Source organism: Tigriopus californicus, chromosome 8 (assembly GCF_007210705.1).
Source record: "Tigriopus californicus strain San Diego chromosome 8, Tcal_SD_v2.1, whole genome shotgun sequence".
NCBI lineage: Eukaryota > Metazoa > Arthropoda > Copepoda > Harpacticoida > Harpacticidae > Tigriopus > Tigriopus californicus.
In genome coordinates, this window is record NC_081447.1 from 12,470,704 (window position 1) to 12,485,403 (window position 14,700).

The window sequence follows — 14,700 nt, forward strand, 5'->3', positions numbered from 1 at the left end:
TGGTTTTCCCGAGCGTAAGTGTATGATGCTCGTACTATGTTTATATTTCGCTTTGCTGGCACAAGTCCATTATGAAAACACAAGAGTCCTCTTGTTTGTAACTGATTCGAAAATTGAAACAATCACCTATCACCCATGGCTCTCTTTTCCACCGGCAACGTCTTTTCAAAACATCAATGCCACCCCTGATATGGAAAGTTTATTTTGTGATTCGTGTAGCAGAATTCTTAAACGATCTTAGCTCTATGCCTTTTTCAGACCGACTTATCGCTTATGCATGTTATAGTGAAGGTCCCCACGATCAATCAAACATGTTTGACATGTGATGTTTTTTTGCCACAACAACCACCATATTTCAGTCGGTTTCGAGGGATTGGCATGAAACTTGAAGTGTTTATTGGGGGAAGGGCAAGATATACGATACGTTTGTAAAAGTTCAAGTTTGCAGCAAGAAATTTAGGTGGGAGAAGACAATAATCGTTAACGATAAAAAACAAAGTCACGTAATGAGGAATTTGTTATTGCTTCCAACATGTTTGAAATGAAGGTTTAAAACTCAGAACGACATGCCAAATGCACACATGTAGTGCTACAAGGAAGAGTAGACTTTGGACAATTTATTGATGTTCCCACGTCGAGCTTTACCGAGAGCTTCATACGACTCGTGTTTATGTGATCTTGTCATAAATTAAAACCAAAATAAATAAGAGTTTTCATGAAATTCCATTACGAAACAAAGAATTAAGGATGGATCCAAAAGATTGCTCACAACTGAACTGAAATGCCGTTTTTTAATACTTTTGTTATTGGCTACAATTTCTCCCACCAAAGTCAACCAATTTTGAATGGGGGCATAAGTCACACTCCCCAGTAAAAATTGGCCGATCACTCTCACTTTGCCATCCGCTAGTGACATAGTTGATGTTAATTCGGGTGTTCCACAGGGCTCCATTTTAGGTCCTCTCCTTTTCATCATCTTTATTGTTCTGCTTCAAAACCTCAATCACGCCTTTTAAGATGACTAGGGCCCCAAAATAATTTTAAACCTCCTAAAGCCAATGAATGGAAAATTTGTACCCTCATGTCTAATTTCATGTTATTAAAATGATCCCTATGTCAGCGCTGGTAACTCAACAAGTCAAAATCATTTCTAAAATGTTTCTTCTAACAATTGATAAGGCGTTTCATTCATGATGGGAAGCAAATATTAAGGTTGAAGGGTCGTAAAGAGACATATTAGGTCCATCATTTTAATTGCTAAACTTAAAGATCTTCGTAGTGCAGTATCTCATTTATGCTGATGATTAAAAAAGTCGATTAAAATTGGCAAAATAGAGGCCAATAAAATTTGGGAAATTTAGAGTAATAGCTGGAAAAATAGTCGATAAAATATTTCGGAAAACAATTACTTGAAGAAATATTTACAGAGTTTGAGGTACAAGCAGCTGAATTACCAATTTCAAACCTCTGGACATTAAACAAGCTACAACGGGCCTAAAAGGTAGCTAAGTTGGAAATTGGTTTTCTAAAACTTCCCGAAATCGAAGGGTCTTCCCCTCAATTTGGTCAAACCACATTTTTCTTGAATTTACTTTACTTCTCATGGCCAATTCAGGGATGGCTTGAAAGTAATTTCCAGCCGCGAGTGACTGGAAAGTAGAATTTCACCAACCATATATCTACCAGACAACCGTCAGAATCCGGTTGTCTGGTAGAGGTCCTGGACCAAATCTTCTCTAACGTTGTTGCGAGTAACATGGCACTGAACGGAATTAAATTTCCGCTCAATGACATTTGGGTCAACTCCTTTACATACTCCACTCGTAGATAATGGAGTTAAAGGTATTGAGCAGGTCTCATCTATGAAAGATTTAGGTGTAGTCCTCCAAGGTAATGGAAAGTTCGATGAGCACATCCAATTGAAGGTGGGTAAAGCTTTTCAAATGTGTGGCTGGATATGTCGCACATTTAAGTGCAGTGAAAGTATCACGACGTTAACTCTGTACAAGTCGATTGTTCAGCCCCATCTTGAATATGCCTCGCCCATTTGGGCTCCAATTAGTTCAGCCGGTTTGCAAAAACTCGAGCAGGTCCAAAAATGTTCTACTGGGAACAATGAGGATATTAGAGAGCTCTGGTATTGGGAGATGATGAAAAGGTTGGGACTGTACAGTGTTCAGAGAAGGTACGAAAGGTATCTGATACTGCACGTTTTCAAAAGCATTCATGAGCTTTGTCCCAACCCAGGATTTAGCGTCAATTCTAGTGACCGAAGAGGCTTAACGTGCGTATTGAGAGCACCTTTAAGCCCTCGAGAATCTACGCTAGTTAAAACAATTAAGCCCCCATCTCTTCCTTCTCGGGCTCCTTCATTGTTCAATTTCTGCGTTGAAATATTCGTAAGGCGTACGTAGGCGTTGATACAGTAGCAGGATTCAAGTGAGACTTGGACAAGTTTTTGACCAGAATTCCCTATCAACTTTATATTCAAGGGTGTGACAGATCAGCCAGCTTTAATTCCTTGGCCGATCAAAAAATATAAATTAAATGTTAAGTCAAATGAGTAAATTTCTCGTCTTGAACTGCTGGGTTTGCACTCCCAGTAGCGTTAAAGAAGTCCGAAAAGGAAGAAGCAAAAAAAGAACGCGAATCCGAAACTTGTTGGTCAATCCGATTCGAATTCGAATCCGAATCCCAATCTGAATCTGATCGGATCCGAAAAGTCGGATTCTGTGTTCAGCTCAAGTCTAGACCACATGGACTTTCTTTAAAAGTTTTATCTATAAACTTGATGCAATGAAAGTAATGGCCTTTCAATTAATAAACTGTTCGTTCCACGAGCTGTGCAGAAACACCAGTGCGGTTGTTTGGACACTCTTAGAATCAGGAAAAAATCTGATGTCGTGCTTACAATTAAAAAAACAATTCAATGAAACTACTAGTGATGCTACTTAATCGTGGAGAAATGAAGGGCAATGTGATTTTCGGTCCGTTTTCAATGCATTTTTGACTCATGCTACCTTGAACTATGCAATTTATACCTATTAAATGTTTCCAGCGCCGAGAAAATACAATTGATATTTTGGTCCAATTATTGGTTTTTTTGTGACTAATCACAATAACTCTGAGACTCCAAAACGCCATAAGATAAAAATAGTTCAGAATAATTATCTATGCTCCATTTTTGTCAATTTGCACCTATTAAGGCTGAGATTTCAGGAGCACGGTTCAACACCAACAATGAATTTTGAGGCGCTTGAAATTCTCATACCTAAGTAATTAAAGCTGGAGGTATACAATAAATGAGTCAGGTTGATAAGCCCAAAAAATACCCGCTCTTAACTTTTTCAACTCCTTAAAAGGTGTTATAAGGTAGTAAAATAGTTGGGAAACAATGCATACCAGCTTCAACAATTCTAAATAGGGTTCTTATTTGACGACTTAACTAATAATGGTAGAAAACGGTGGAAAAAAGTTTGTCAGGCTTTCTAATCATATTCGAACAGTTGAAAAATCTTAAATTCACATGCAATGCTTTGAGATTTGTCGGAAACTAATCTAAACTGAAAGGATGGTGGTAAATTCATTGAAAGATATTCAGTTTCCTTGACGAACGCATGCCTGACAGCAAGAAAACAATCTCACTATGACTGTCATTGATAATGGAATGTGATCGGTGTTTGACGAGCTGAAAGGCCAACTACTGTTGCATTACGAAGATCCTCAACCTTAGAACCGGTGACGCTCACTCGTCGATTTCAAATTCATGTTACAGTAATGCAACACCGGTTGTCAATCAGTTGGGAATTGGTTCTCTAATAGCATACATCTCTTATTCTTATCTCAACCATCATGGGTAAGACAGACAAACATCCAAGATAATTAAGCTTTCTTTGTATCTAGAATTCGAGAGCTCTTCTAACTGTAGATGAACATGCATGAAAATGCATGTTAATCTCAAGATTGGTGTTATTTCCAAGAAGTTAAGATTTCTGACGGGATCAAATAAATAACTTCAGGGGGTTGCGATAAAGGTTACCAATTTATATTTTCAATGGTAAATGATATCAGTGGTGGCATGTCGGAAAACCATTAGTTAGCTTTAAAATGTAACCCAGATTTTTTTACGTCAAGACAGGGTTTTCTTTTTGCTTTAACGGGCCTAGGGAATACCAAACATTATAATGATTTTATGCATTGCACAGCTAACACTGGGTCAAAAAATAAATTTTCGGGAAACGGCTTTTTCCATTGCCGATTTTGTAAAATAGGACGAAAAACAACTGGCTTTGCCTAGCAAACAATGTTTGGAACAACATACCATTGTACATTGTTTCAGTTTATAATTTGAGCAATCATAATCTTATGTTTAGATGATATTGGCAATATGAATCTTTAAAGTGACAAAACCTTATTTACAACTTTTCCCGAAAAAATGAATCCTGTGATTCCTTTTGCAATGAGGCGAGATAGTAAGTTATTGGAACTGTGTGTTTCTATTATTCGTCATTTTATCGTCATATTGTACTATTTTTATGATATTTACTTTGATTCTGAATGTATTTTTAGACTTTGCAATTCAAACGCTCAACAATATTTATCAAATAAATTGAATTTGTGAAAGGCAAGATAGATGTGCATCTCTTTTATTTACAATATCAAAAAAACTCTCTCAAGCCACTTTTTTACTTGATTTCTTGGCTCCCTGACTATCTGAGAACTTTCATTCTTCTTTCATCCAGGCTAACCCTAAACTTAAAAAAGCCAAAACATACCCTTTAGTGTATATCAATAACATTATCTCTCATAACTTGCAGAATTTTTGACCCGTATTTGGCTCATCAGTACCTTGCTATTTGTTGGAGGTGTGGCGTCACAAATCGAAGACAACAACACGAGACAAACTCGCCAGAAAAGTACGGTATCAATCGAAAAGATTCAATTTTGTGACTCTATCACAAGTTCATAAACTACTTTTTTATGGCCAATATGCACAGCTACAGTCTATTTCTTATTCAACTATCTTAGGGCTCTTCAGCATCTTCAACATAGTCACGTTTAAGGTAATAACTCAGACTGACTTTTAAAGACTGATTCCTTAGTGTGTTCTTTGGACACTTCCATGTCTTTTAGAATGATCCTTGCACCACAACTGGAACAGAAAACCTTGGTGGGACATGTTTGACTTCATCTGACTGCACTGCCCAAAGTGGATCAGCCTCCGGGAGTTGTGCCGCGGGTAATTGTCAGTTCAACGAAAAAGTTTGTTATTGCTGAGTCAATTTTGGTTTCATTTTAGGATTTGGTGTGTGTTGTCTTTTCACTTTGAGTGGTGCGTGTGGATCTTCACAGACTGTCGATCAGGTAAATAGTGTTGAAGGGTTCAATCAACATTCGTCAAAGCTCATGAACTTCTACCCTCATTTCAGAACTGTACATACATTCGGGTAAGAATTTACGTTTAGTTGAAGCTCATTTGTGAGTGAAGCCAATGTTTTTGCAAATCAAGATACCAACCATTACTTTTTAGAACGATGGATATCCTTCGGCTGACATGACCGTCAGTCAGACTTGTACTTACAATTTCAATCGGATTTGTGACAGTAAGATAACTTACTAAGTGAAACATTGCTTTATTTTCAAATGAAAAATTCCGAATATCTGTCTTTTCTTTAGATTTGTGTCAGATCAGGTGAGTATAATTTGCAGTATGGTTAAAGGAGTGAAATGAAGTGCTCAATCTTTTGGCCCTGGAGTGAGTCAGAAATTGGCAATGATGAGCACGACTTTTCGTCTTCAACACACGTGACCGTGTAGAAATTGTACTGTTATAACATTTTCTGATTTCGATTCATTTTTCAGGTTGGATTTCCGAACATTGTCTACTTCAAGTAGTGCGACTGGTCAGTAACGCTTTGAAAACTTGATTAATAGTGAACAGATGGGTTAAGGATTGGACTTTGCAAATTCTTTATCCAACCAATCTTAAGCACAAGTGCTTACCTTTAAGTGTTTCAGTTTCTATGGCCCAAAGATGATGTATTCAAGTCGTTAGCTAATGCAATGCCTGACTTAAAATTGATGCGTTCTCACAACTTGGCTCATTGATCTTCGTTTACAAATAAGGGACTGGACGTTGTAAACTTATTTACTTTGAGCACTCTTGATTTGGGAAAGTATCTACGAGTATTAACATAAGAAGTATTAACATAATAAGTATTAACATAAGAAGTATTAACATAAGAAACTGATTGCGTAGAAAATCAAATGCTAAGTTGAGTGGCGTGGACCACTTATGACCAAAAAATCAAAATTCTTACGCCCATGCTTAGCCTCTCTGTCCACTTTACCAATGGTCTTGAGTGTATTTTGCTGCGATGATTGGAAAATAGAGCTTTTTTAATGTTACAAGAACTATTTATGTTATTATTTCAGGATCTTGTGGGACAGCAGGAGATGCCGTAACAGTTTCGAGTCCGTTCTCATCCGCGGTCAGTGCATTTCCCCCTACGGTGTGCGGAATATTGTCGGGACAACATAGTAAGCTGATTTAAGAGAACCGATCCCGCTTTAGGGTCAGGGACAATCTCACCAAACCTTCAGAAATACCCCAGGACTAGGATAGTTTTATGCAAAATGACAAATTTAGCGCATTCACTTTGTTGGGATTTAAAAGAAGGGAACGACCCGATCACTGACCACTATCGTACCCTCCTCACTTTTCAGTATGTCATTGACGGCGAGCTTTGAACCCATATCAACTCGAGTGAGGGATTTTGCGTCCATTGTTTTCTCTACCCTTTAAAGTCCCAGCTTCTCTAATTCCTTATATTTTCCAGTATTTCATGTTGGTATAATTTTTCTAGTGTATTTCGAAACTGGTACCACTGGAGACGCTGGCACGCTGTCCATTGCCACAGGAACTGGAGCCGGGAGTCGATCTTTTGACATCAAAGCCACATATTACACCTGTGACAATTTGGCCAAGTATGACTTTTTACACTTCATTTAAATACGAACGCAACTCTAAAGTTAGTCTTGTTGAGTTTGCTTAATGAATACTTTGAAAAAGTTTACTAAGTGCTTTAGACCATTTTTTGGAGTATTTTGAACTTGATTTTATGGCTTCAAAACCTATTAATGATTGAATTAGGGGCAGTGCAATGTGACAGGTGAGTTCTAACTCAATATTCTGCTGAGAATGTAAATCCAGGCAATTTGTCAATAAAGGGATATACAGATGATTAAAGGTGCCAAACAGTCAGGTTTATGATATTCGTTACCCCGCTTCAAAAGCTTGATATTACTGCCAGTCTCTCTTCTTATCCTGACGATACAAAGTTAGCTTCTGGTAGGAATGGCAAAGATTCCACTAGCCTTGCAAAGGACCTAGAAATGATCTCTTCTTGGGTTACTAAGAGTAATAGGGCCCTGAACGGAATGAAATTCCGCTCAATAACCTTCGGGTCAACTTCTTTAAATACTCCACTCGTAGATAATGGAGTTAAAGATATTGAGCAGGTCTCTTCTATGAAAAATTTAGGTGTGGTCCTCCAAAATAATGGAAAGTTCACTGAGCATATCCAGTTGAAGGTGGGTAAAGCTTTTCAAATGTGTGGTTGGATATATGGCACGTTTAAGTCCAGATAGCATCACGATGCTAACTCTTTACAAGTCGATTGTCCAGCAACATCTTGAATATGCTTCACCCATTTGGGCTCCACTGAGTTCAGCAGGTTTGCAAAAGGTCGAGCAAGTCCAAAGATGCTTCACTAGGAACATCACAGGATTGAGAGAGCTCTCATATTGGGAGAGGCTAAACAAGTTGGGGCTGTACATTGTTCAGAGAAGGTACGAAAGGTACCAGATACTGTACGTCTTCAAAAGTATCCATGAGCTTTGTCCCAAGCCCAGGATTTAGGGTCAATTTTAGTGACCGCAGAGGCTTAATGTGCGCTTTGAGAGCACCTTCAAGCCCTCGAGAATCCTGGCTAGTTCAAACAATGAAGTCCACATCTCTTCCTTCTCGAGCTCTTTCATGGTTTAATTTGCTTCCCTCTAATATTCGTAGTGAATAAGTAGGCCTCATTGATCCGGTTGCATCTTTCAAGTCAGACTACATTCAAGAACTGGCTCGGTCTGCCAACTCAAATTCGTTGGTGGACCAAATATCATATAAAGATTGCAAGTTAATAAATAGACGAATTATAAACTTTCAGATTGATAGTACTGCACGGTGTTCAAAAAGCCCTATCAAGTTTCCAAAGAAATTCCCCAACACAAATTGGCATTTTTCTACTCCAAAAAGTCATAGGGAACAACTTCAAGGATTTAGACTTTATTGTTTGATGGAATTCTAGTCCACATAAAAAACTTACATACCTAAAAACATTGTAAAACCTAAAATTTTCAAAAACCTACCCAATGTAAATTAGGAGCACACTCATTTGGATGATAACTGGGCAAGACTAACGAAGTTACAAGTAACGGTAATTCGTTCCTTTTTCGAAAAAAAAACTGTAATCCCATCACATTTTGAAATAGTGCAATTATACATGTAACGACCCAAAAAGCCAAAAATTACAAGTTACTTTTTTCACGCTCCTCAGTTATCTTCCCACATCGGAGTTTGAACTCTCCACACCCTGGGAGAGTTTTTTTTGCCTTGGTCACGTTGCCTCCCAGACCGCTCGGCCACACCAGCTCTAAGTGACATTTGAATTTTCGTTTTTCAATTGTTAACTGAGGAAACATGAAGGTTTTAGGCAATCCATAGAGTACTTGATAGTTAAGAACTCTATGGGTAATCTTAGCATAATTTTAAGGTTTTTTTTTTACTTTTTAGTATATCATAAAGAAAGAAGCACAAAACTGAAATTTGTGCTCGCTTTTAACAAAAATGAACGTGTTTGTGGTTTCAAATCTTGTTCTATTTGCACTCCTTTATCGTTTACATCTCCTCACTTAAATTTCGTTGAACTAAAAGACCTGACTCAGAGCGAATCATCTTCCTTTGGTTTGAGTATGTTGCTCCAAATTTCTCAACTCTTCTCATATCCATCCATGGCTTTAAGCACAGGGTTCTAAAAGGGAAGTTTTCTAGGCTCGAGAATTTCTAACATTGTTTGTCCCTGGTGTCTTTTTTGTGTCACAGTTGCAAATGTTCAAAAAATATTCGTTGAGTCCAAGAAAAGATCTTTGTTCTAAAAGAGAAATATTTATAAAATATGTACTCCCAAAGAAGGTGGTAGATGTAATACTAATCCTCGGCAAATACTTTAATAGTCGCAACATATTTGGAAAATACTTCAAATATTTAATCAATATAAATAAAAGTCAAGTAAAATAAATAATCTTCTCGTCTTGAACTGCTGGGATTCCAATCCCGGTAGCGGTAAGGAAGTCCGCACAAAAAAAAATACTGTCTAAGATTATCTTTTTTGAAACGTTATAGAAAACAGTTTCAAATGATAGCGAAAAAATAAAACCGAAGTAAAACAAATCAGTTTTCTTACGTTTGATTTTTCAAAACAGCAACGTAGCCTAATTTATGATACCTTTACTTTGTCTTGCTTCGAAATCCCTACCTTGAGCATATTTATTTTGCCTTTTTGAATATGCCTGTGGCCTCCGAAGTCTTAGATTTTAAAAAGGCATGAGTCATGCTTTCCCGATAAGATTATGGAGCCCAGGACATTAGCATCATTTAATTGAAGAAAATTACAACGATGATTCAATCAATTTGCGGCTCAATGACTGTTATCATTTTCAATCACATTTTTCAGAGCTCCAGCAGGATGCACTCAATATTTCACGGGAGAAAGTGGATCTTTTAAGTCGTATAACCATGCCGGAGGCCAGCTTTTGGAAAACCAGAATTACAATCATTGCTTCAGGCAAGAACTTGGTAAGGGATCATGTTCGTATATATCCATGAATATAAAAAATATGATGACACCGAAATTTGCCGGCTTAGTGTATCAAACGAGCGTCCGCTTTCCATTGTCTTACCCTTCATTCGATTCCTGGCTAGCCGAGTCCAAGCAATTACAATAGGGGTTGTTGTTTCAACAGATTAAGTGGGCGAATTTGCGATCATTGCCATGGGTGTTTTTTTTTGTTGGTTTTGGCACACAGGGCGAGCCAATTCATTCCAAAATGAGAAATCTACAGGGTTTTCATCTGGGCTTGATGGAGGTCCCATGATGATACTGCTAAAGAAAAATGACTTGATTTAGTTCCATTTAATCCGGTTTGAACATGAATCACATTCCGATCAAAATTTAGTTCAAAATCCGGATTAAATCATGTTAAAATAGGCCCCTTCAGAAGTGAAATTAGTCTTCTTTTATTCGAGTATGCCGCACACTGGCGCCTGGGGTCAAAACCGGGGCCAATATATCTGTCTTCAATTTTTCTTCTCTATAGGACATTATATTTTTCGAACAACAGCAAGTAACCTTTTCTTGAAAATGAAATAATCATTTTTCATTATCTGACAACAAACACTTTTTTTTAAACCTTGTGAGCGTAGTTGAAACCAACTTAACGAACATTCACATGGAAACCGATTCCGGAGATGTGATATTTGTCAAGTTTAAACGCAGCAATTGGAAAGGATGTTTCACTGTATTTATCAATAATATTATCATAAATAATTATTGCTCATCTTATTGTTGGCAACATTGGGCTCAATGCTGACTCAGTAGATACAAGTCAAAATCAAGTACTCTACATTTTAGTGTTTCAATGGCAGATGTCTAATACTATGACTAATGGAAAGATGTTTTTAATTGATATTCCTCTGACCACGCTGAATAGAAATCAATATCAATTTAGCTAATTTTGCTATACTTCATACCTTCAAGTGAATCCATGGACTTTCTCATGGCGCGGGTATAATTTTTTTCCACCGAAATAATGAATGTGTCTCATGTCCCCAACCCCCAGGGCTTGAACCGTTATTGTCAATTTTTGTAAAAAAAAATATTCGTTACCATTAGCAATACTTTTTAGAAAAAGCAATACGTCAGCCTTAGCGTTATCCTTGCTTTTGCAGAAAAAAGAGCGCATAAAACTGAATAAAAAACGCTTATGCCATTTTCTAACGTTTCGTAAATATGACGAGAAACAAATGACTCCCGTAATTATTCATTTGACCTTTACCAATTGGAAGGATGTATTTGCCCTTGAGATATAATTTTGAAATAAATGGATAGGCAACATTTACACAATTTTCTTTCCCTTGTTTAGAAGAGAAAGAAGTAACGGTAACAGGAGAGTTGAAACCCGTTCCGTTACAGTTACCATTACTTTTTCAGACAATAACGCGTTACCAAAGGCGTTGCTCTCTAACCTGTTTTGAATTACAATGAGAAAACAACTAAGAAATCAATCATGCGTCACTCGTTTCTTGAAAGAAACTCTTCAACGAACTGCCCGCAAGGCCATTTACGATGGCCTTTTTTGGACTTCCTTCCTGGTAATGGGAATAGAATTCCAATAAGTACAAGGCAAAACGCCTACTTGATTTATTTGATTTTATATTCCTATATTATCTGATTCACCAACGAATTGGCCGATCTAACTAGCCCTTGAATGTAGGGTTGATCAGGAATTTTGATCAAAAACTTGTCCAAGTCTGACTTAAAGGTTGCTACTGGATGAACAGCAATGCAATATTCCCTACGAATATCTGAGAGCAGCAAATTGAATAATGAAGGAGCCCGAGAAAGAAGAGAGTTGGACTTCAATGTTCTAAATAACCTAGATTCTCAAAACGAACGTTAATCTTCTGCGGTCACTACCATTAACAAAGCTCATGAATGCTTTTGAAAACGTAGAGTATCGGGTATTTGCATACTTTACATTCCCAACCTTTATAGCCCCTGCCCAATACAAGCAAGACCTGATCACTTCCTCTAGATCATTCTGGATCAACCTGCATCGATCAGCTGACTCAAATTCGATTTCTGATCGGGTTCACTTTCGTGTGATAGTATATCTACACTTTTGGCCTTGACCCCACACAGTGGCAAAAATACGCTTGAAAGTTTTGACTGAAATTCCCAAACACATCTTGGCATTTTTCTACGTCAAAAAGTCATGAGGAACAACTTTGAACAAACCGATGAAATTTGGACCACTAAATCCCATGTTATCAAGTAACGATGCGATAGATGATATCATGAATTTTATTCCAGGGCTAACTGAGTGTGCTCCAAATTTTCATTGAGTAGGTTTTTGAAAATATTATTTTTTATAATGCTTTTAGGTATGTAAGTTGCTTACGTGGGCTAGAAATTCCATAAAGCAATAAACTCAAAGTTGTTCCTCATGACTTTTTGAGGTAGAAAAATGCCAAAATGTGTTTGAAAATTTCCCTGGAAACTTGATAGGGCTTTTTGAACATAGTGCCCATTCAAGACATCTGTCGGTGTACAGTGAATAAATTCTTATAATCATGATTCCTATAATTTCGCTTTTTTTTTGGATGAGTCAATTTTCAAGAAACTCAGGGCAAGGGAGTAACGACACGTCTCTGTTCTTAGGATTTTGCCGATTGAGTTTAACAGAGTCTGCCACAATGTCTCCAGATCCATTCTTTTTATCGGCACCAGACGATATGGTCGAGGTAACTATATTTTATAATGAAAAGTGCAAGATTCAAGTTTCATTATACTGCTCACCTTCTCCACTAGGTTGATTGCACTGCGCTAAGCTTTTTGACTGTTGTGAGCCCAACGAGTAGCATGATTTGTGGTGGGGTATTTGGGCCCTCCGGAGGAGTTCCAGCAATGGTGACAAGTGAGTATTGCTCTGATACTGTGCCTTCATCACGGATCTAACGCCACTTGGTCATACTTTTTAGCCTCTCCTGGAGCATTTGAAGTGGGTGTGCGGACAATCAGCCCTCTGGCAGCAGGAATCGTGGGCTTCAATTTGGATTTTGAACAAGTGGCATGTGCTTAGATCTGGTGTAAAACCAAACATGATAATTTAATGTCATTTTTCGTCGAAATAAATAAGGTTTGCATTGAAGTGGTGCCATGAATGGGTCGAATATGTTCAAGGTTAAAGCTAAGAGTAAAGTTTTGTTCAAGGATAAGTTTTGAAGCACCAGTCATGTACAACTGTCCAATGGAGAAGTAAATGTGTTAGTCTGTCATATCCGAGGGCTTGATCTGTCCATTGCAACAATGTATAGGCCCCCTTCTTGTTCAGTAAGCTCTTTTATGTCAGCTCTCCAATTCAATGGAAATGAGTTGAATCCGGCAGTTTACTCGTAAGTTTTCTTTGTAGGGGGACTAGTTTGTTTGCTCCAGTTTAGCAATCTCTGAATGTGTTCCAAAAGATGGTACATGGACAAAATTTCCAAAATACAGAAAGACTTTGTTTAAAAAGAATTTCAAATTACCAAAAAAAATTGAAGAGTGGTTCGAATCCAGTAATTTTGGTTAGTCTCCCCAAAAAAGTTGGACGTAATTCAGTGTAAAATTAAGGCCTCCATCGAATATGACAAGTTACAAACTGAGAGTAAGGTGGTTCAGGAGGTGAGGTCGAATCCGAAGGCATTTTGCTTTTATGCAAACTCTAAGAGAAAGATTAAACACCCTGTAGGGTTTTTTGAGGTCAATAGGGAAGCCATAGACAATGTAGAGTCTATGGCCAACATACTTGGAGATCAGTTCTCTAGTGTGTTTTCAACTCAAAAGATTTTAGGAGCAACAGCTCTTTGCTTTAACGACGAGCCTAGTCAAATAGACCGTTTAGATGATCTTGTAGTCAAAGTCTCTATTTCAAGAGGAGATGCTGCTTCAACCTCTACATTGGTCAAATCAGTCGACTTCTCAACTACTGGGTGAGCCTGTTCTTTAAGCAGCACCATGGTTTCATCAACCCAAGCAACTAAAGCCTCTATAATAAACGGCTTATTGACTATGGAAGAATCTTTCCCAGCTAAAACCAAGTCCAAACATTGTCTAGCATCTTTGCTGACTTTTCCAAAAATAGCTTCCATCCTGAATGCAGAGGAACTATCAAAGAGCAACAAAATCAAGAGACCAAGAACGAGAAGAAAACTAAAAGGCTATGTAATCTTGTCCTGAGATGCAGGACAACGAAGCGAAATAGGAATGAACTACTTCACATCAAACTAAACATACAAACCTAAGATGGAGATAGTAAACAAGAAGTAAGGATCAGAGAAAGGCAAGGAATCAAGAACATATGTTAACTAGGAAAACAAGAAAAAACACAGAAATAAACTCAACAAACTGATCTACTACAAAATGAAATCAATTCACTAATGAACAATAAGTTCAATCAAACTATCTAAACTAAAAAACTACGACCTCTACACATAACAATTCGGAACTAGAAATATTACAATACAAATCAGAGAGAAACTGCTAAAGCTGAACATTAACATAAATGATATCAGATTTTAAAGTAATTACGTCTTACCAAAGAGCCGTGAAATCCATTTCAGACCGTTTTTCCCGTGGATCAAGATTCCCTTGATCGATATCTTTATTCATTTTTTTCGACACTTTTGTCCACCGCTGTTTAAAAGTGCCCAAAGTTAAGGGTTTCCAAAGCGGACACTTGAAACTGATGTTCTGTTTTAGAAATAGCTCATTGATGATATTAAAACCAAAATAAGTCTTTAAAACCTTTGCCATATTCCTCTAACATAAA

General features: G+C 37.5%; 1 protein-coding gene and 1 long non-coding RNA gene across 2 annotated transcripts; both read left to right on the forward strand.

Annotated features, from left to right (window-relative positions):
• Positions 1 to 5,127: 5,127 nt before the first annotated feature.
• On the forward strand, positions 5,128 to 5,447 carry LOC131885353 (uncharacterized). The gene is made up of 3 exons (XR_009373827.1): positions 5,128 to 5,239; positions 5,300 to 5,364; positions 5,430 to 5,447. It is a non-coding gene; the product is annotated as an uncharacterized LOC131885353 (long non-coding RNA).
• Positions 5,448 to 5,554: 107 nt separating this feature from the next.
• LOC131884915 (uncharacterized) lies at positions 5,555 to 7,045 on the forward strand. The gene is made up of 5 exons (XM_059232811.1): positions 5,555 to 5,603; positions 5,677 to 5,692; positions 5,863 to 5,903; positions 6,436 to 6,540; positions 6,867 to 7,045. Exons 1-5 carry the CDS (start codon positions 5,555 to 5,557, stop codon positions 7,010 to 7,012), a joined length of 357 nt encoding a protein of 118 aa, XP_059088794.1. The 3' UTR covers positions 7,013 to 7,045.
• Positions 7,046 to 14,700: the final 7,655 nt, after the last annotated feature.

Bases quoted from the DNA above. Each gene is read 5' to 3' on its own strand.
- LOC131884915 (XM_059232811.1), top strand. From the start codon at position 5,555: ATGACCGTCAGTCAGACTTGTACTTACAATTTCAATCGGATTTGTGAC. The intron at 5,904-6,435 runs GTCAGTAACGCT...TTATTATTTCAG, and splicing joins TACTTCAAGTAGTGCGACTG to GATCTTGTGGGACAGCAGGA. The intron at 6,541-6,866 runs GTAAGCTGATTT...TAATTTTTCTAG, and splicing joins AATATTGTCGGGACAACATA to TGTATTTCGAAACTGGTACC.